The 22,773-nt window shown below is 46.8% G+C and overlaps 1 protein-coding gene across 2 annotated transcripts in view; it reads right to left on the bottom strand.

Annotated features, from left to right (window-relative positions):
* FKBP15 (FKBP prolyl isomerase 15) overlaps positions 1–22,773 on the bottom strand; it is a 1,277,056-nt gene that overhangs the window by 986,583 nt on the left and 267,700 nt on the right. For both annotated transcript variants that reach the window (XM_030206543.1, XM_030206544.1), the window contains 2 exons: positions 16,452–16,550; positions 9,230–9,379 (listed from right to left, as the gene is read on the bottom strand). In XM_030206543.1, the coding sequence (XP_030062403.1) occupies positions 9,230–9,379; positions 16,452–16,550 (249 nt within the window). The remainder of the gene's footprint in view (positions 1–9,229; positions 9,380–16,451; positions 16,551–22,773) is intronic.

Below are 22,773 nucleotides of genomic sequence, written 5' to 3'. Positions count from 1 at the left end.
CAGCTGTGCAGAACAGAAATGGAAATAAAGTAAGTATTTGTGGAATTCTATCAAACGCTGTATGACTCGGGGCATTGTGACTCGGGGAAACGTACAGAATTCTTTCAAGGACTTTGCCTGTCAGAACTAGACTCAAAACAACTAGCGGCTTTCAATGCGCCCACAAGGGGGGAAGAAATACAGGCTGCACTTAAGTTGAAATTGGCGAAAGCGCCTGGACCAGATGGATTAGGCCCTGAGTTCTATAAGATTCTGGGGACACATGATAGGCCCTTTTGGAGAAATGGGGCAGGCTCTGCTTACAATGGGTCCGGAGGTGGGTGACCTGACATGCCACTATAGTAGTATTGCCAAAGCCAGGGAGAGATAGGGAGCAGCTGAGTTTGTATAGGCCAATTTCCTTATTAAATCAGGACATTAAGATGTTTGCTAGTATCCTGGCCTCTAGATTGGGGTGGGTTCTTCCTGCATTGATTCATGGGGACCAGACTGGGTTTGTCCCGGGCAGGTACGCCTCCACAAACATACTGAGGGCAATGAGCGCCATGCAGGCTATAGGAGGGAAACCTGGGGATGCAATTATTGCAAGCCTCAACACGGAAAAAGCCTTCGATAAAATAGTGTGGGACCATTTATTTTGGATTGTACCACAATTTGGCATATTTGGGGAGTTTTTGTCCGGAGTGAAAGCGCTGTATAGCAAACTGACAGCCCAGATACTGATAAATGGAGAACTGTCCAATAAATTTGCACTAAAAAGAGGTACGAGACAGGGACGTCCCTTATCCCCTATGCTATCTGTATTGGCGCTGGAACCCTTGGCCTGCAAGATACGACAACTGGCAGAACTACAAGGGATACGAGTGGGAGACCAAGAATATAAAGTTAATCTTTTTGCGGACGACATTTTAATATTCTTGGGATGTGTGTCTCGGGGGCTGCCCCTTCTCATTGAGTTAATCCAGCGTTATGGGCTGTTTTCAGGCCTTAAGATAAACTTTGAAAAATCAGAGGCGATGGCGTTGTCTTCTAACTGTGCTTGCAGACAGCTTCTGAACTTTCCATTGACCTGGTCGGCAGGCCCCTTGAAATATCTGGGAGTATACTTACATATGGATTCTTCTTTACAGTATAAAAAAAATATCAGTGATAAGCTGGAGGCAATTTGGGGGTTGTGTAGCAGATGGAAGGACTACCCTATTTCATTTTTAGGCAGAGTGGCACTGGTAAATGAAGATTCTCCGAGGACAGCAGGCTGGACATCATCACTCATGGGTCGCCGTACGCAACATCCCAGGAGCTCCAGACTTAAAAAGACATTTTTTTAAAACTTCTGGAAGCGACACAGCGAGCGTGGGGACGACTCACAGCGCATGCGCGAGTGACTTCCCGCCCGCACACTTCCCTCAGTTATATAACAAGCAAACTAGAAAACAACAACTCCAAAGGGGAGGAGGGAGGGTTGTGATGATGTCCAGCCTGCTGTCCTCGGAGAATACCTGCTACAGGTAAGTATCTTCATTTTCTCCGAGGACAAAGGCTGGACATCATCACGCATGGGGTATCCCTAGCACCCAAGCTCACTCAAAACAATGAACAATGGTCAATTGGGCCTTGCAATGGCAAGGACATAACTGAGATTGACCTGAAAACAAACACAACTAAGTGAGAGTGCAGCCTGGAACAGAACAGAAATGGGCCTAGGAGGGTGGAGTAGGATTCTAAACCCTAAACAGATTCTGTAACACCGACTGCCCAAACTGACTGTCGCGTCGGGTATCCTGCTGAAGGCAGTAGTGAGATGTGAATGTGTGGACTGATGACCGCGTTGCAGCCTTGCAAATCTCTTCAATGGAAGCTGACTTTAGATGAGCCACTGACGCAGCCATGGCTCTAACATTATGAGCCGTGACATGACCCTCCAGAGTCAGCCCAGCTTAGGCATAAGTGAAGGAAATGCAATCTGCTAGCCAATTGGAGATTGTGCGTTTTCCAATGGCAACCCCCATGCTGTTGGGATCAAAAGAAACAAATAACTGGGTGGACTGTCTATAGGGCTTTGTACGCTCCATGTAAAAGGCCAATGCTCTCTTACAGTCCAAGGTATGCAACTTGTCCTCACCAGGGCGGGTATGTGGGGTATGTGGATGTGGAAAAAATGTTGGCAAGACAATTGACTGGTTCAGATGGAACTCCGACACCACCTTCGGCAGGAACTTAGGATGAGTGCGGAGGACTACCCTGTTATGATGAAACAATGTAGGGAGCATGAACTACCAGGGCTTGGAGCTCACTGACTCTACGAGCTGAAGTAACAGCCACCAAGAAAATGACCTTCCATGTCAAGTACTTCAGATGGCAGGAATTCAGTGGCTCAAAAGGAGGTTTCATCAGCTGGGTGAGAACAACATTGAGATCCCATGACACTGGTGGAGGTTTGACAGGGGGCTTTGACAAACCTCTCATAAAACGAACAACTAAAGGCTGCCCAGAGATAGGCTGGCCTTCTACACGGTGATGATAAGCACTGATTGCACTAAGATGAACCCTTACAGAGTTAGTCTTAACACCAGACTCTGACAAGTGTAGAAGGTATTCAAGCAGGGTCCATGTAGGACAAGAGAAAGGGTCTAGGGCCTGATAAGAGTTATTTATCGACACCTACAGGAGGGAAGGGGGGTAATATAAACAAAAAGAGAGGAACATCATGCTTACGAACAGGATTGTTTTCTTTGGTCTACACCCGGGGGCAGGAGGAAACGGCATGAGAATTTGTGTAAAGTAAAAACAAATAAGTATATGTTCTGCCCCTGAGTGTTGCACAATAGTATTTTGATTATACATTAGTATTTTGATTTGTAACTGCAAATGTGTTCAACCAGTACTGTTGGACGTTGTGTTCCCACTGTCTGTATGAGATGTTTCTCTACCCAATAAAAAAAATTAAAAAAAAAAACCCCAACAACAATTTTTTACATTATTTTTTTGCATTTATTTATTTTAGTTACATTTGTACCCTGCGCTTTCCCACTCATGGCAGGCTCAATGCGGATTACATATACAGGTACTTATTTGTACCTGGAGCAATGGAGGGTTAAGTGACTTGCCCAGAGTCACAAGGAGCTGCCTGTGCCTGAAGTGGGACTCGAACTCAGTTCCCCAGGACCAAAGTCCACCACCCTAACCACTAGGCCACTCCTCCATGCTTGATATAGCTGCAGATACCACAAAATAGAGATTATAATTGAAGTCACGTGGTGTCTGCTGATCTTAGAAAATAGTGTATGCCACATGGCATTCGTTTGTTGCTGTGTTGGCGGTCATCTTGACGAACACACCGCCTCCATGTGCAAGTACCTACAAACGATAGGCCATGTGTTCATTACTTCCATGATGCTCTACCTTTTTATCCTGAAGATCAAAAAAAAAAAAGATGTAGGTGGTGAAACATCAGCTAGCATTGAGAAAAGAGGCCGGAACATGAACAGCACTGTAACTGCCAACGACTCCTATTGTTCAAAGGGACATCATATTCAGAGTGGCAGTTCTGGTGTTTCAGCATGCCAGAAAAGTATGCGTCTATGTTTTTAAAAGAACAGTGTTTTGCATCCTGTTTCAAGGTTACATAGATGCGGCATTATCGTGTTGACAGCCATGCCAAAATATTGTAGAATCGAGTAGCCTAATGGTTAGTGCAGCAGGCTTTGATCCTGGCAACCTTGGTTCGATTTCCACTGCAGTTCCTTGTGACCTTGGACAAGTCATTTAACCCTCCATTGCCCCAGCACAATAAACTTAGATTGTGAGCCCTCTAGGGACAGAGAAAGTACCTACATATAATGTGTACAGCACTGCGCACGTCTAGTAGCGCTATAGAAATGATTAGTAGTAGTAGTAGTTTGTTAGTTTTATATTTTTATCCTCAGATCAAGAAAAAGAATTGGTTGGTGAAACATTGCCAGCTGGATGCTGCCAAACTGGTATGTCAAACCTAGAGAAATCCAACCATGTGGAAAAATGACAGAGGCGCACAACCGAGAAAAAAAGGAAAACACAGAGTAGCCCTCGCAAGGAGAGAGGATGAGCTGTGCTATCAGCGCAAAGAGCAAGTCTTCGGACATGAACACCATTGGTAGCGAGTATGAGGCCGGTAATGATTCTGAAACTGAGTGGTTTTTGAAAATGTTACAGCGGGCCCTGAACCAATAAGATATGTAGAGTTTGTGAACAGGTGGACTACACCTGACCCCAGTTTTTTTTTCAACATCACACAATAAGCATCATCAATTTTCATTTTATTCCCACTCCCCCCCCATCCTCCCCTCTCTCTCTAACCCCCTCCCTCCCTCTACCCTCCCCTACTGGTCCTGTTAACAGTTCAAAATCCTGCTTCTCGCAACTGGCGTGAGAGTGTCCCAAAACATGTTTTGCAGAATTGGTCTCCCTTCTTTGAAGCCAGGTCTCCCACTCTCTTCTTTTCCAACATTGCATCATAGCTCCTCTCCATTGTGATACTACAGGCGGCTTTGGTTGTAGCCATAACTGCGTAATTGTTCTTTTACCCATCAAGGTCGCTCTTTTCAGAAATGCTCTCAGCCCCTCTGGTGGTTTGCCACGGATGTTATACACATCCGTTATACACATCAAAGAGTTGACCTGGTGTTGGATGCCATTGTACCTTCCACATTTGGGATATTAGGTGCCCCAGTTTTGTCCAGAAGGGAAGTACCACAGCGCAAAACCAAAACATATGGCCTAAAGAGGCTCCCGTTTGTCCACATTTTGGGCAATCATCTGTGGTTCTCAGGGCCGCTTTGAAAGCCCTGTGTGGCGATATGTAGAGCCGCAAAATAAATTTATATTGCATTTCCTGCCATGCCACATTCTCTGTCACCTGGTGCACACCCGTCAGGCACAGTTTTATCTGTTCGGAGTTAGGTTTCCACCTCAGCTCTTGGTGCCACTGTTGCGACACATGTGTGTAGTCTAAGGTCACCTGCAGATCTCTGAGGTGGTGATGAAAATAGCGAAGTGGCACCTTTAACTGGGCCTCCAGGGCCAGGAGATCGTTCATGAAGTCCCATATTTGTTGTGTAAGATCTGTTGCAGGTAATGTTCTAACATAATGTCCAAGCTGCATGTATTGGAAATAGTCTTTCTGCCCCAACCCAAACTCTTCGCACAAAGCCCGAAAGGGCTTAATGATTCCTGTCTCAGACACCACCTGAAACAAATATTTAATACCACAGTTTTCCCATTTCTTAACAAAGCGGACCTTCCCCCCTCTGGGAACGCTAAATTACCTTTAATGGGTAGCAGTGGGGTTACTGCATTATTCCATTTGTATATCTTACCCAACCATTTCCATGCTGTACGCAAAGGGTTTAAAATGAACCCATATGGTCCCAATACTGGTAGTTCCCCTGACGGGGCATGAAGCCAGTAGGCAAATTCCATTGGTGCAATCAGAGAGGTCTCCACTCCAGTGCAAGAGAACAACTCTTTTGATCGGAACCAATCGGATAAGTGCCGCAAGCAGCATGCTATCGCTATGAGTTTTAGATCAAGCAGCCCCAATCCCCCCCCCCCCGGACAGGGCCTCATAAGGTTCTTCAACCCTATGCGTGCTCGTTTACCCTGCCATAGGAAAACTGTAAGGGTTTTGTGTAGCCACCTCTCCTCTCTGTATCCCATTTTGGCGGGGATCATCTGGAAGACGTATGTCCATCTGGGGAAAATGAACATATTATACATAGCAATTCTCCCTTTTAGAGATAGGGGCAAACCTTGCCAACCTTGCAAAACTTCCTTTGTTCGGGTCTTCAAGGGGTCTATATTCTCCTTATACAGGTTCGCTAAATCTCTTGGGATATAGACCCCTAGATACTTAAGTGTCCCTGTGGCCCACTGAAAGGGGAATGGGCCCTCCCAACCCGCCTGCACCTCCTCTTGTATCGGGAGGGCCAGTGATTTATGTAGGTTTAATTGCAAGCCCGAGAAGAATCCGAATTCATCTATAACTTCTAGCAAATGTGGGACTGAGGTCTTCGGTTGGGTAAGCATAAGAAACATATCATCCGCGAAAGCCAACACTTTTATCAAGTGTCCATGGATTGTAACTCCCTGTACGTCTGGGTCTAGTAGAATCATTCGTAGAAGAGGCTCCAAGTAGAGGAGAAACAGAATAGGAGATAATGGGCATCCCTGCCTAGTGCCCCGCTCTACCCAGAAAGGCATAGATCTAGTACCATTAATCATTATTTGTGCAGTGGTGTTGTTATAGAGCGTCTACCTGACCCCAGTTTAAAGGTACAAGGTACTCAGATCAATTTTGTTTTGTTAATATAGACACCAAGTGGCAAAAGAGAGGGTACAACAGTACGCAAGTACAAATAGTGAAGAAAAACAGCACAACTGGGCCTTCAAGACTGAGACAACAGGAGTGCTTTATTTCTGCATGACCCGACAAGGGCCATGTTTCGGTGTGAAAAACGCCTGCCTCAGGGGTCTATTGATAAATAAAACAAGTAAATATTATATTAAAATATAAAAGAATAAATTATAAAATATGTTTATAAAAGAACACACATACATAAAAAGTACAGTAAAACAATATAAATCAAGATTCCAATTACTTTATAAATAGAGATTTGTGTGTTGTGGATTATAAATAACTCCCAGTGATATGTAAATTGGTGGACGTCCAATTAGAGTGCCAATCAGTGCAGATGTGAGCTACACAAAAAAAGCATGAAAAAGGAATGAACAATATAGTGTGGAAAGGACAGCACAATGGTCACTAGTAGGCATGAAAAATATTTTCAAATATAATGTGAAGAGAACCGATCCTATGTACATTAACAAAAAAAAAAAGGAGATAATCCAATCTTACCAAAGTCATATGTCAAGAACGTAAGAGAAAAACAATGTAAAAACAAGTTTGCATATAAGACTCCTAATGGAAGGGAAAAAATATATAGGAGAGTAAGGAAAGAAAAGTATGTTCCTCAATATTGTAATACTAGTAAAAAATGCTCGTTTCAAAAGGGAAGGAAACGGGCACTAGCAAGGCCATCCCCCAACCTCCCTCGCTGTTCCAGACTCTGCCCTCCCTTCGTTTTCACCCCCCCCTTCCATGACCCTGTCGACCCCCCCCCCCTTCTTGGCGAAAACCATCCCCCACCGCCGTCCAGTACCTATGCTGACGGGGGACCCCAACCCCCATCATCCGAAGTTCTGTGCTGGCCTTCGCACAATGATTTTGTGTTCAAGTTCCTCTGCATGCATCTGACATCAGACGTACGCAGAGGAACTTGAACCGAAGATCACTGAAGAAGCAACGCCGTGAAGGCCAGCACAGGACTTTGGCTGACAGGGGTTGGGGTCCCCCGTCAGCTCAGGTACTGGGCGGCGGCGGGGGACAGTTTTCACCAAGAAGGGGGGGGGGGAGTCGACAGGGTCGCGGAAGGGGGGTCCAGTGGGCTGTAACACGGGGGGGGGGGGGGGGGTTGTAATCAGAGGGAGGGTGGAGTGTGGAACTCGGTGGGTGAGGGGAGGGGTCGGGTCTGTGTTGCCCCGCTACCTGCCACTAGCTCCGAAGTGGCAGAATGACAGCTGAATCCCAGGCAGGGGTAGGAGTAGGGAAGCACGCTCCGCGTGCTGTCACTGACGTAAGTGCGTGCCTGCCTAGCAGACCACCTCCGAAGGAGGCACGGTCCCAGGCACATTCGAACGTTAGAGGTGAGAATTATTATATAGGAAAACCGCACAATAAAGCGTAGAAATAAAACGAGATATATGGCAATGTGACCTCAGGAAATAAAATAACGTATTATTTGGCTTGAATCTGTCCAATATAAATCAATTCAACAAAGTTTATTATTTCAGTGGGCAATGTTAAGCATCGCTGAACAAATCTTGTGCAGGCTAAGGAAAAAAACATTTAAAACATCACTAAAAACTTTTAACACAGGCACGGGCAAGTAACATGACTATAAAAATATGCAGTTTAGAGCACCACTGAACAAACCAGGAGAACATTTTAAAACAGCACTATTCACGTTTAGCGCAGGTGAGGGTGGATCTGACTTGGGGCTATAAAAAATATATGTGGCCTAGTGGTTAAGGTGGTGGACTTTGGTCCTGGGGAACTGAGGAACTGAGTTCGATTCCCACTTCAGGCACAGGCAGCTCCTTGTGACTCTGGGCAAGTCACTTAACCCTCCATTGCCCCATGTAAGCTGCATTGAGCCTGCCATAAGTGGGAAAGCGCAGGGTACAAATGTAACAAAAATAAAATAAATAAATAAATATATGGCAAACAAAATCAGAAACAGAACTTAAAGAAAAGAATGAACTTCCATCCTGCAATGCTAGTAGTGCCTCAGTTAAAAAGTCCATACTGCCGTTTTAATACATCATTCATGATTGGGGCAAGGTTGCTAGGCATTCCTGAGAAAGTGCAGATTGATAATATCGAGGGTATGATCACTATTGAAAAGTACTTACCCAAAATTAAAGTGATCGCCAAATTTGTGTCAGAACGCTGTCTGTTAGAAAACCGCCAAAATGAGCAGTGCAAGTGCCATCACAGGAAAATAAACCCTACAATTGGTGTGTCATGAAGTGGACTTTTCTACTGAGGCACTACTAGCATTGCAGGATGTAAGTTCACATGTTTTTTTTTAAGTTCTGTTTCTGATTTTGTTTGCCATTTTTTTAGAGCCCTAAGCCTCAAGCCTCAATCTCCTTAGTAAGCTGCAGAACAGATAAGGGGTGGGGTTGGGGAAAGAGAGACTCAGCCCCACCAAGTGTCAGCCAGCTGCAGACAAATGTAAAGGGCCATAAACCTTCTGAGAAGAACCCCTGGCTCAACTGACATTTGGTAGCAACTATGTCAGAAGCTGCCTGAAAGTACCAAGGAAAGACTGCACAGTCCATCCACCATCTGCTGAAACAGAGAACATACTGAACTTTCTATGGCTGCACTACACTCTTAGGCGACAGTTCACTTAGAACTATTTCACTCGCTGTCTCCTTCCGCTCGTGAATGGACATTACCCATTTAATCTGGACTAATCTGATATAGACAACAAGAAAATATTTTCTTAGATCAGTCTACTTAGAATGAGTAGCACATCTTCCAAAAGTCCCATAAAGTGACATTCCTTGAATGATGCGTTAACAACCCATCAACCAAGTTCTTCAGAAATAAATAGAACGTTCTCACCTGTCCAAGCTCATGGTTTTGGAATAACCAGCCTGTGTAGGCCACCTCTATCAAGTCTCCTACTTCCACCGCCTGCCCTTCTCCCAATACAAGCTCCTGGTATAGCACAGAGTCCTGAGAGGACCTGCAGTTCCATTTGGCAATGCAGATCTGCAGAAGAGAATTATGCTTAATAGTGAGTACAATTACAACTCAACTGTAAGAAATATCCTAATATTTCTGGATAAGCAGAATCCATTCAAATTGTTTTCTCCCTATTCTACATTGCATCAGACATTCTTCTAACAGCAGTAGCACAGACCTTCTTACACTTTTCAGTGGATCAGATTGGACAAAGAAGGTACAAGAAAAAAAAAATCTTGTCCTAGTAGCTTCCTCTTGGTCATTTGCCCTCTGTTGAATGAAGGCTTATGGTTTCATAACTGAACTAAATAAGCGTTTTCCCTTTATTTTTTTGCTTGTTTATATTTTCCTCCCAACTCAGCCTAGCTATCAAGACAACAATACACAGTCACAGTCTATACAGACTGTAGTTCCTTCATTGACCTAGTTATCACCAGATGAGCAGAAGTCAGCTCTGGGAGTGAATTCAGGACTTTGAAATTAAAAGTACACAGTATACCATTAAACCACTAGGCTTGCTTAAAATTAGCTTGTTTCAAAAGGGATTCAATTCACTTCCCCCTCAAAACCTTCATCAGCCTGCCATGTCCTTCCTTTGAGAGTTCTGGTGTTGGAAAGGAGCTACAAAAGGTGGCTGGCCTGCTGCCTTCCCTTAGTCCTGAACCTGAAAAACACTGCTTTTGTAGCCCACTCAGGCCCGATTGAGGATCTGTGCCCAGATATCTTATGCCACAAAACCACCCTCATCTCCATTTTAACAGAAAAATGTTCTTAATTTTTACCAGCTAAGCTGTCAACAGGAACCTAATAGCTTTCCCAATAATTTTGCACATGATTAAGAAATAGAACAAAGTTAAGTAAAAACTGTGTGACCCAACATGGTGGTTTTATACCTTTTATATTTTTGGAATGGAAGTTTTACTGTAACAGGGTACATAACATTTTGCAGCATTGAGGGGAAAAACAACCTCATAAAAGGTTTGATTGCCCAGATACCCAAATATGCAAACTGGATAGGTTTGTAAACCAACTGTATGTAAATATATAGCGAACGATACATACCTGTAGCAGGTGTTCTCCGAGGACAGCAGGCTGATTGTTCTCACGACTGGTTGACGTCCACGGCAGCCCCCACCAACCGGAACAAAACTTCGCGGGCGGTCCCGCACGCAGGGCACGCCCACCGCACATGCGCGGCCGTCTTCCCGCCTGTGCGCGACCGTTCCCGCTCAGTTGAATGACAAGCAAAGGAATGAGTAAAACGCAACTCCAAAGGGGAGGAGGGAGGGTAGGTGAGAACAATCAGCCTGCTGTCCTCAGAGAACACCTGCTACAGGTATGTATCATTCGCTTACTCCGAGGCCAAGCAGGCTGCTTGTTCTCACGACTGGGGTATCCCTAGCTCTCAAGCTCACTCAAAACAAGAACCCAGGTCAATTTAACCTCGCAACGGCGAGGGCATAACAGAAATTGACCTACGAAGAACAACTAACTGAGAGTGCAGCCTGAACAGAATAAAATCGAGTCCTGGAGGGTGGAGTTGGATTCAAACCCCAAACAGAATCTGCAGCACCGACTGCCCGAACTGACTGTCGCGTCAGGTATCCTGCTGGAGGCAGTAATGTGATGTGAATGTGTGGACTGATGACCACGTCGCAGCCTTGCAAATCTCTTCAATAGTGGCTGACTTCAAGTGGGCCACTGACGCCGCCATGGCTCTAACACTATGAGCTGTGACATGACCCTCAAGAGTCAGCCCAGCCTGGGCGTAAGTGAAGGAAATGCAATCTGCTAGCCAATTGGAGATGGTGCGTTTCCCGACAGCGACCCCTTCCTATTGGGGTCAAAAGAAATAAACAATTGGGCGGACTGTCTGTGGGGCTGTGCCAACGCTCGCTTGCAGTCCAATATGTGCAACTGACGTTCAGCAGGGCGGGTATGCGGTCTGGGAAAGAATGTTGGCAAGACAATTGACTGGTTAAGATGGAACTCCGACACCACCTTTGGCAAGAACTTAGGGAGAGTGCGGAGTACTACTCTGTTATGATGAAATTTAGTATTAGGAGCATGAGCTACCAGGGCTTGAAGCTCACTGACTCTACGAGCTGAAGTAACTGCCACCAAGAAAATGACCTTCCAGGTCAAGTACTTCAGATGGCAAGAATTCAGTGGCTCAAAAAGAGGCTTCATCAGCTGGGTGAGGACGACGTTGAGATTCCATGACACTGCAGGAGGCTTGACAGGGGGCCTTGACAAAAGCAAGCCTCTCATGAATCGAACGACTAAAGGCTCTCCAGAGATGGCTTTACCCTCTACACGATAATGGTAAGCACTAATCGCACTAAGGTGATTCCTTACTGGGTTGGTCTTGAGACCAGACTCTGATAAGTGCAGAAGGAATTCAAGCAGGTTCTGTGCAGGACAAGAACGAGGCTCTAAAGCCTTGCTCTCACACCAAACGACAAACCTCCTCCACTTGAAAAAGTAACTCTTTTTAGTGGAATCCTTTCTAGAGGCAAGCAAGACACGGGAGACACCCTCAGACAGACCCAACGAAGCAAAGTCTACGCCCTCAACATCCAGGCCGTGAGAGCCAGAAACTGAAGGTTGGGGTGCAGAAGCACTCCGTCGTTCTACGAAATGAGAGTCGGAAAACACTCCAATCTCCACGGTTCTTCGGAGGACAACTCCAGAAGTAGAGGAAACCAGATCTGACGGGGCCAGAAAGGCGCTATCAGAATCATGGTGCCGTGGTCTTGCTTGAGCTTCAGTAAGGTCTTCCCCACCAAAGGTATGGGAGGATAAGCATACAGGAGGCCAGTCCCCCAATGGGGGAGAAAGGCATCCGACGCCAGCCTGCCTTGTGCCTGTAGTCTGGAACAGAACAGAGGCAGCTTGTGGTTGGTCTGAGAGGCGAAAAGGTCCACCGAGGGAGTGCCCCACTCTCGGAAGATCTTGCGTACCACTCTGGAATGGAGCGACCACTCATGTGGTTCCATGACCCTGCTCAGTCTGTCGGCCAGACTGTTGTTTACGCCTGCCAGGTATGTGGCTTGGAAAAGCATGCCGAGCTGGCAAGCCCAACGCCACATCCCGACGGTTTCCTGACACAGGGGGAGAGAACTGGTGCCCCCCTGCTTGTTGATGTAATACATTGCAACCTGATTGTCTGTCCGAATTTGGATGATTTGGTATGACAGCCGATCTCTGAAGGCCTTCAGTGCGTTCCAGACCGCTCGGAGCTCCAGGAGGTTGATCTGAAGATCTTGTTCCTGGAGGGACCACAGTCCCTGGGTGTGGAGCCCATCGACATGAGCTCCCCACCCTAGGCGAGATGCATCCGTCGTCAGCACTTTCGTGGGCTGCGGAATTTGGAATGGACGTCCCAGGGTCAAATTGGTCCGAATGGTCCACCAGTGCAGCGAACTGCGGCAACTGATGGACAGACGGATGACATCTTCTAGATTCCCGGTAGCTTGACACCACTGGGAAGCTAGGTCTCATGTGAAGGCGAGCCATGGGAGTCACATGAACCGTGGAGGCCATATGACCCAAGAGTCTCAACATCTGCCGAGTTGTGACCTGCTGAGATGCTCTGGTCTGAGAGGCAAGGGATAGAAGGTTCTGCGCCCTTGCTTCGGGAAGAAAGGCCTGAGCCGTCTGAGAATTCAGCAGCACTCCTATGAATTCCAGAGATTGGACTGGCTGGAGATGGGACTTCGGGTAATTTATCACAAACCCCAGCAGCTCCAGAAGGTGGATAGTGCACTGCATGGACCGAAGAGCTCCTGCCTCTGAGGTGCTCTTGACCAGCCAATCGTTGAGATACGGGAACACGTGCACTCCCAGCTTGCGTAGGTATGCCGCCACCACCACGAGACACTTCGTGAACACCCGTGGTGCAGAGGTGAGCCCGAAGGGCAGCACACAATACTGAAAGTGCCGTTTCCCCAGACGGAATCTGAGATACTGTCTGTGAGCTGGCAGTATCGGGATGTGAGTGTAAGCGTCCTTCAAATCCAGGGAACATAGCCAATCGTCTTCCTGAATCATGGGTAGAAGGGTGCCCAAGGAAAGCATCCTGAACTTCTCTTTGACCAGGTATTTGTTCAGGCCTCTCAGGTCTAGGATGGGGCGCATCCCCCCTGTTTTCTTTTCCACAAGGAAGTACCTGGAATAGAATCCCTGCCCTTCCTGCCCGGGTGGCACGGGCTCGACCGCATTGGCGCTGAGAAGGGCGGAGAGTTCCTCTGCAAGTACCTGCCTGTAATGGGAGCTGAAGGATTGATCTCCCGGAGGGCAATTTAGTAGAGTGAAGGCCAAATTCAGGGTGTATCCGCACCGTACTATTTGGAGAACCCACTGGTCGGAGATTATCAGAGGCCACCTTTGGTGAAAAACTTTCAACCTCCCCCCGACCGGCAGGCCGTCCGGTACGGACACTTTGGTGGCGGCTATGTTCCTATGGATCCAGTCAAAAGCCCGTCCCCGGCTTTTGCTGTGGAGGTGCAGGGGGCTGCTTAGGCGCATGCTGTTGACAGGAACGAGCGCGCTGGGAATGTCCCTGTGCCTGAGAAGGCCTTCGGGCCGGCTGGGTGTACCTACGTTTGTTGTAGGCATAGGGAGCAGCCTGCCGGGCCCGGGAAAAATGTCCACCTGCAGAGGTGGATGCTGAAGGTGCCTGGTGGGAGAGCTTGTCGAGAGCGGTTTCCCGCTGGTGTAGTTGGTCCACTAACTGCTCGACCTTCTCGCCGAAAATGTTATCCCCCCAGCAAGGTACATCCGCCAGTCGTTGCTGGGTGCGGTTGTCCAGGTCAGAGGCACGCAGCCAGGAGGAGTCTGCGCATCACTATACCTTGGGCCGCAGCTCGGGATGCCACATCACAGGTGTCATAGACACCCCTGGACAGGAACTTTCTGCACGCCTTCAGCTGCCTGACCACCTCCTGAAAAGGCCTGGGCTGCTCCGGAGGGAGCTTGTCGACCAGGTCCGCCAGTTGCCTCACATTGTTCCGCATGTGGATGCTCGTGTAGAGCTGGTATGACTGGATGCAGGTCACGAGCATGAAAGATTGGTAGGCCTTCCTCCCAAACGAGTCCAGAGTGCGAGACTCCCGCCCAGGGGGCACCGAGGCGGTATCCCTCGAACTCCGTGCCCTCTTGAGAGCAGAGTCCACGACCGCCGAGTCATGAGGCAATTGAGGCCGCATCAACTCTGGGTCAGAGTGGATCCTGTATTGGGACTCCGCTTTCTTGGGGATGGTGGGGTTAGATAATGGCTTCTGCCAGTTCTGAAGCAGTGTCTCTTTGAGGACATTGTGCAACGGCACCGTGGAAGACTCTCTAGGTGGTGATGGATAGTCGAGGACCTCGAGCATCTCAGCCCTCGGCTCATCCACAGAGACCACGGGGAAGGGAATGCAAATAGACATGTCCCTGACGAAGGAGGCAAAGGAGAGGCTCTCAGGGGGCGAGAGCTTCCTCTCCGGTGAAGGAGTGGGGTTGGAGGGAAGGCCCACAGACTCCTCTGAGGAGAAATATCTGGGGTCCTCCTCCTCCCCCCACGAGGCCTCTTCCTCGGTGTCGGACATGAGCTCTTGCAGCTCAGACCTCAACCGGGCCCGTCTCGACTGCGAGGAACCACGTCCTCGGTGATGGTGTCGAGCGGTGGACTCCTGCGCCGGAGGGGATGAAGCTCCCTCCATCGAAGTCGACTCCACCTGCATGGCGGTGGACACTGGCGCCGCAAGCGGCGTCGAAGGCCTCGGCATCGGGCTACAGCACGCCGGCGCCTCCATCAACGGCGCCGGGGGCGCAAGCACCCCCGGTGCCAGCAGAGCCTTCCAGAATCCCCGGAAGGATAGCTCAGAGGCACTCGTCCAGGCCCGCTGTCGGGAAAGGCAGGGGGGCCGGTGTGGGTGTCGGAAGCTGCTTGGGTCCAGGAGACGGTACCGAAGCATCCGCGTACTGGCGCAGCAACACCCCTTCAACCGAGGGGAAATGCTCCTCTCGGCACTGCCGATTCCTCGGCGTCGAGTCCTCCCTCGAGGTGCCGGAGCTGGCAGTTCCGTGCGCCGTGGCCGACCGATGACAGTGCTTCTTGGCTTTCTTTCGGTGCCCGTCATCAGCGCTCAGCGGCAGAGATGAAGAGGAGGTAGAACCCCCCGAGCCTCGAGGAATCGGATCCGACAGGGTTTGGTCCCGATGGCCCTGGGTAGAGGGAGTGGCCGGGGCCGACTGCCCGCACGGCCGCTCACCCCCGCCGGCGAGCCAACGGTACCTGTACCCCTGGGGTCGGTGCCAGAGCCGGCGCCGATTTCATCGACATTGGTACCGGTACCTAAGACCCCGGCCATCGACACCGATGCCGTCAAAGTAGACGTCGAAGGGCCGGCGCAAGTTCCAAAAAGACGGTCCTGAAGAACTTGCCTCGCCACCTGTGTCCGCTTCCTTAAGCCGAGACACAAGGTGCACGTCTTGGTATTATGCTCCGGGCCGAGGCACTGGAGGCACCAAGCGTGGGTATCGGCTTGCGAGATCTACCGGCCGCACCGACCACACTTCTTGAATCCGCTCGGGACCTTTGAGAACATCGACGGAAAAATCGCGTCGGCGAAGTAAAAGTTATCGATGGTGGCAGTGAAAAAGCACACCCGAAAAAGAAAGCGCCCTCGCGGCTAAGAACGATGAGGACACAGTTCGTTCTTTTTTTTTTTTTTTTTTTTTAACAATCAAAAAAGAGATACGCGAACGTGTATGTGAAGGTGAAAAAACCCACGGCTAGGCCGCGATCCGGTTTCCGGGGCTGACAGAGAGACGATAACACGTCTCTCTACAGCGCGGAATAAAAAAAACCTGAGCGGGAACGGTCGCACACGGGCGGGAAGACGGCAGCGCATGGGCGGTGGGCATGCCCTGCGTGCGGGACCGCCCGCAAAGTTTTCTTCCGGTTTGTGGGGGCTGCCGTGGACGTCAACCAATCGTGAGAACAAGCAGCCTGCTTGTCCTCGGAGAACAACAGATACACTAGGACAGCCATGAAACCCAGATGTGCTTGTGGCCCAGCCCTATGTTACCTGGTTATTTTAGGCGTCTTTACCTGCTTATTGAAGTCACAGGCTGCCTTTTCTGACTCAAACATAACTGACCAGTTCTCTCTCTGATCATCGTAAAAGTTGCTGTAATTATTGGGTTGAACCTGAGAAAGACAATGAAAAAAAATTTAAAGGGAAAAGATGATCGCATGTCTTGTCACAAAATTGTATATCTCATCCTAGAGTCAGTAAGAAATGGAGAAATTACATCTTACCTAATAATTTTCTTAACTTTAGTCCTACCATACTAGTCCAGACTGTTGGGAATAGTTGTGTCCATCGACCAGCGGATGGAGACAGAAAAAAAAAGTTCTTTGTGAATTGCCCCCTAGTGGTATCATGCAGCCCTGAAATGTTCAGCCTCCAATGGTAGCACGCAGCCCTGAAATGTTAGGTATTTCGCTTATGATCACAGCGCCAACCAACAGGAACTGCTCAACATCACATTACATAGCGATACCAACAAGGTAGGCAGAATCCTAACCAATATGTAACAGTTCCACAGTCAGATGGTGTGCAAGACAGTGAAACTAGAATCGATTCTGTTAATCCCTTTGTTAAAAAATGCAAAATTAGATCCCAAGCAGTGTTCAAACTACAGAGTAGTGGCTAACATTTTGGATAGTGGCCAGTCTGGTTTTCAATCCGGTTTTAGTACAGAGACTGTACTTTTGACTGCAATGACTGAACTGAGACGGAACCGGGATACTGGTACGCTGATAATGATTATGCAGTTGGATTTGTCAGAAGCCTTCGACTTGGTTAATCATGATATCCTATTGAAGAGACTGTCTGATATGGTATATAGCAGAATTAGTTTCTAGATGGTTTACAGGATTCTTGCAGGATTCATTACATGGTTCTCTAACTCGTGCAGCATAGACTGGGGAGGTCCACAGGGCTTCCCTCTGTCCCCTATTTTATTTAATATTTATCTCATTATTTAAACTTTATCTGATTATCCCCTCTCTCCCTTACTTCCGAATGACAATTTCCTGAGAATCCTCCTTCAGTTTCATTGGCTCCTCTCTCTGGAATGCCCTGCCCCCAGGCTGATTTTATGTATCTTGAGTGGCAGGTCAATGAGGTCTGTCATGTATCCCAGTGCCTCACTGTAAATGATTTTATGAACTGTCGTGCAGATTTTGAAAGTGATACATTCCTTAACTGAAAGCCAGTGCAGTTTTTCTCGGAGTGGATTGGCGCTGTCAAAATGCGTTTTTCCAAATATAAGCCTTGCTGCTGTGTTTTGGGCGGTCTGAAGTTTCTTTATAATTTGTTCTTTGCATCCCGCATAGATTCCGTTACAGTAGTCAGCGTGGCTTAGCACCATTGACAGTACCAGGTTATGAAATATTTCCCTCGGGAAGAATGGTTTCATACGTTTTAGTTTCCATATTGAGAGAAACATTTTCTTTATGGTGACTTTAGCTTGGGTCTGTAGTGAGAGGTTTCGGTCGATTGTTACTCCAAGAATTTTCAGGCTGGGTGTATCCTGGGGTGTTAAGGTTTATGGGTTTGTATGTGTTGTATTGGGATGAGATGAGACAATGTTTTTTCTGTATTGAGTTTTAGTTGGAATGCGTTTGCCCACGAGTTCATGATGTTTAAGCTGAGCTTGATTTTATTGGTGATTTCTGCTAAATCATATTTGTAGGGGATGTATAGTGTAACGTCATCAGCGTAAATAAATGGATTAAGGCCTTGGGGTGGATAAGGCATTGGCTAGTGGGACCATCATGAGGTTGAAAAGATCGGTGATAGTGGTGATCCTTGCGGTACTCCGCAGTCTGGTTTCCAGGGTGACAACATGTTTCTGTTTGATTTGACTTGGTATGTTCTGGTGGTTAGAAAGCCCTTGATCCAGTTGAGAGTGCTACCACCAATTCTGAAATAATCTAGGAGTCTTAGCAATATGTTATGGTTAACCATGTCGAACGCACTGGACATGTCAAATTGAAGGAGGAGAATGCTTTTGCCTATTGCTATCTCCTGCTTCAATTTAGTTAGGAGAGTCTGTTTCGGTGCTTTGTTGGGGTCGCAATCCTGATTGTGACTCATGTAGTATAGTGAATTTGTTTATGTAGTCGTTGTTGTTTGGTGACCAGTCCTTCCATGAGTTTGACTACTAATGGGATAGATGCTACTGAGCGGTAGTTGGTGATATCATTTGTTTTTTCTTGGTGTCTTTTGGTATTGGGGTGAGCAGGATGTTGCCTTTTTCTTTAGGGAAAATACCCTGCTGAAGCATGAAATTTAAGTGGGATGTGAGATCTGATATGAAACGGTGGGGGACAGATAGTATTAGGTAGCTGGGGCAGATGTCCAATTGACAGTGGTTGTTGGAATATCTTTTAATCGCCTGGGTAACTGTGTCGGCACTGAGGAGAGCAAAATTTAACCATGATCGGTCCACCGGGTATTCACCAGGGGTTGGGTCTAGCCCATTAATGAAGATTTCTATGTCCGTGTTGTCCAGAGATAAGGTTTTGCATAGATTTATAATTTTTTCATTGAAATATTTAGCAAGGTTGTCTACAGATGGAATGTCAGTGCTGGTTGTAATGACCAGTGTTGTGTCTAATAATTTGTTCATGAGATGGTATAGTTTCTTCGCGTTATTGTAGTCCAGCCCAATTTTAGTTTTGTAATATGACCTTTTGGTCTGTCTTATTGCGTATTTGTATTTCCTTTGTATCTGTTTCCATGCATTGAGTGTGTGTTCGTCTTATTTTTTCTCCATGCGCGTTCTAGTTTCCTTGATTGTGTTTTTAGTTTTTTCAATTCTGCGTTAAACCACGGTATCGAGTTGTGTCTGCGTGAAGTTCTTTGTAGGGGTGCTATTGCGTCTAGTATGTGTCTGCATCTTTTGTCCCAATCTGAGAGGTAGTAAACGGAGTCCGTTTGTGTTGTCCAATCATTATTGTATATCTGTTGCCAGAAAGTATCCGGGTCTATTTGGCCTCTCATGGTGTGGGTTGTGTGTTCTCGTGTGTGGAGAGAACCTTTTTTCCACCATTTTAGGGATAGGTTTAATTTATAATGGTCGGTCCATGGTGTTTCTGTCCATCTGGTTTGTGTTATGGTTAGGTTCTGGTCAATGGACAGTTTGTATGAGATGAAGTCAAGTGTTTGGCCCTTCGTGTGGGTTGTTTGCATGTGCGGCCATGTAAGATCGCATAAATGGAGGAAGTCCTTACATTCTCGTGCATTGGTAGAGTTTGGGTCTCCTAGTAATAGTATATTGGAGTTGGATACACATATATTTGAAACGAAGTCCATGAAGCTTACCCTAACGAACCAACATAATCCTAGCAGCCCACCTACACTACGCCTGCTCTGACGCTGACACTGAAACCGATTATACCTTAGGCCTTATCTCCCAATCTCCTTATACTCATCCGCCAATCTTCTCTTCTTCATCCTTCTATACCATATCCCTCCCAATCTCCTTCCCTTTTGCCTCTCCTATCCTTGTTTACCTCCCCATATTCCAATTTCATATATTCTTAAAACCTTATTATTACTATGTTTATTACAGTTTGTAATATTCTTTTTACAGGACTTTGTAATGCTTTTATTTACTATGTAAGCCGCATTGAACCTGCTGAGTGTGGGAAAGCGCATGGTACAAATGTAATAAATAAATAAGTCTGCTTGACTTTCATTCCAGTTGCACGGTGGTCTGTAAAACAGGACACAATTTAGGTGGTCGAGCAGGGTATTGTGGTGAATTCTGATTGAGGCTATTTCGAGGTGGGTTGTTATAGATTCTGCAGTGGTTTCAATAGTGAGGTGAGATCAGTATATGAGCGCGATACCCCCTCCTCTCTTTTCTCGTCCACTGAGTGATTTTATATCCTGGAGGACAAAGGTTTAAGATGATATGGTCCTCTTGGTCATGGATCCAGGTTTCAGTGATGAAAAGAAGATCAAATTTCACTGAAGTGAGCCAGTCTATTATTATTGTTGTTTTGTTTGTCACGGATCTGGCGCTGACATAGCCGACTTGAATTTTTTTATATGGGTCTTCTGCGTTCGGTGTTATATGGACTTTTGTTAGTTGTTGTGTCTTAGTTTGTGTGGATTTTTTGTACCCTTTCTTTTCCTTTTGTTGAGGTTGTGCACATGTTGGTGTTCTTCCTTTGTTTTGGTATGGTGTGGTGAGTCTGGTCAGTATTCGGTGATTGTGTATCATAGGTATATTGTTGATTTCTGTGTGTGGGGGGGTGGTTAATATTAGATGAATCAAGGATAATGAGTAGAATGCAAGGAACAGTTTGGCGGTATTCATTATGGTATCAATTCACTTCTATTTCTATTGAATTATCTTTTGAAATGTGATGCTAGCATCAGTTGTTCTTCCAGTCTGTTAGATTGGACCAAACGTAACAAAGCTGTCAATCAGAAGTTCAGAGGTGAAACCCTGTAAGATTTGAAAAACTAAACAAGCAGCTTTGAACAAGAGTCTTTCTGCTATGAGAAGCCAGTGCAGTTTGTTAAGATGAGCTGAAACACTAGTATATCTACTCAATCTATATTCTTTTTGATCTGCAGTTTTTTCCCCCCGATGTTGACACTTAATATCAAGAAATAGAACGTTACAGTAATCCAAGTGAGGTAGGACTTAGGACTGGTCGAAGAATGATCTGACAACTCTTTATTTACACATGTAATTAACTTAGGGGTCCGTACACTAAAGATTAGTGCATGTTATTTGACATAGGACCCATTTTATTGCTATGGGCCCTGGTGCAGATAACATGCACTAACCTTTAGTAAAAGACCTGCTTTGAAAAATGTTCTCTAAGCAATAGTATCAAAGAACACCTAAAAGCACTAAAGTTTCTCTGGATTTAGACTGTAAGCTCTTTTGAGCAGGGACTGTCTTTTCTTCATGTTCAATTGTGAAGTGCTGTGTACGACTGGTAGCGCTATAGATATGATTTATAGTAGTAGTAGTAGTAGTAGTAATCTCATCCTTTATCTGCTTTTAAGCCCAAGCAGCAACTATCCTCTAACTACAAGCTATTAGGCTAATGGATAGGGATTCAGTCAGAACAATGTTTAAGTTTATTAAATAGGACATACTGCTGACCTTTGCTCTGGGATGAGGAGTAAAGGGGGGAAGGAGGAGTTAGGATAGTTTTATACAGTAGCCTTGTGAGAAGAGCTATAAGAGTACAGGCTCCTTCCTTCTTGGCGGTTGATACATAGATTAGTGTGATAGGATTCTGGAGGGGGGATGGCGAAGGGGATGGGGGGAATGGGGGGATACTAATGCAGGTATAGGGGGAAGGATTGCCTTACTGAAGGGGATATGTGGATATGGAGGGAAGGGATGCTGGGAGGGGGGGGGATAACAAGGGAGGAATATTATGATATTAGACAGTAGAATGTATGTTGAATAGTTGATATTCTGTTATATGATGCGATTCTGTGGGGCTATACAATGATCAGTGACAATACGTAACTTCTTCCCAATAATATGTTGCTTTGTAAGAAGGTAAGGGTAGGCGGGAGGGCAGTTAGACACATCATTGACCAGTAAGTGGAACGGCGACGCTACCATATAGCAGATTGGTTTATCTGTAAGTTAATATAAGGATCTGAAAAAAAATTGTGGGGGGGGGGGGGGGGGTAGAGGAGGAAGGGGGGGGTAGAGGAGGAAGATATTAAAAGTTTGATGGCGTTGGTATTGCTTGATATTTTTCGGTACACTCGGACAATGGACGCTTTGTTTGTTCAGCCTAAAGAATCATGCATGTTTATTTGCCATCAATAAAAATATTCAACCATAAATATGACTTACTGCCTATCATAGTCTAAGCAGTTTACAGTACAACTCAATATACAATACAGAGCACAATACATACAAAAAGTTCAAACTTCTAACACAAGTCTCAAATAGATGCACCACTTCTGAAACATCCCAGGCTCCACACCAAAACAGTTGTTAATCTGATGACCAGTGGCGTAGCAAAGGGGGGGGGGGCGGAAGGGGCGGTCCGCCCCGGCTGTCAGCTGGGGGGGGGGGGTGCTCCCTGCCAGCTCCCCCCCCCCTCGGCACATCAACCCCCCCCCCCCCCCCGACCAGTGCCTACCCTCCTCAGCGCCCTCCGGCTCCAACCAGCTCCCGCACCCTAACTTTAAAGAAATTTCGGAAGCCGTGGAGAGGCGAGGCGCAGCGCCTCACACCTGCATGTCAAAGAAGCGTGGATCCTCATCGGGCCTTCCCTCACGCTGTCTGTCCTGCCCTCCGCTGACACAACTTCCTATTTCTGCAAGGGCAGGACAGACAGCGTGAGGGAAGGCCTGATGACTATC

Source organism: Microcaecilia unicolor, chromosome 6, assembly GCF_901765095.1.
Source record: "Microcaecilia unicolor chromosome 6, aMicUni1.1, whole genome shotgun sequence".
NCBI classification, from domain to species: domain Eukaryota; kingdom Metazoa; phylum Chordata; class Amphibia; order Gymnophiona; family Siphonopidae; genus Microcaecilia; species Microcaecilia unicolor.
The sequence above is the reverse complement of the archived record's forward strand: the minus strand, read 5'-3'. Positions and strand labels throughout refer to the sequence as shown.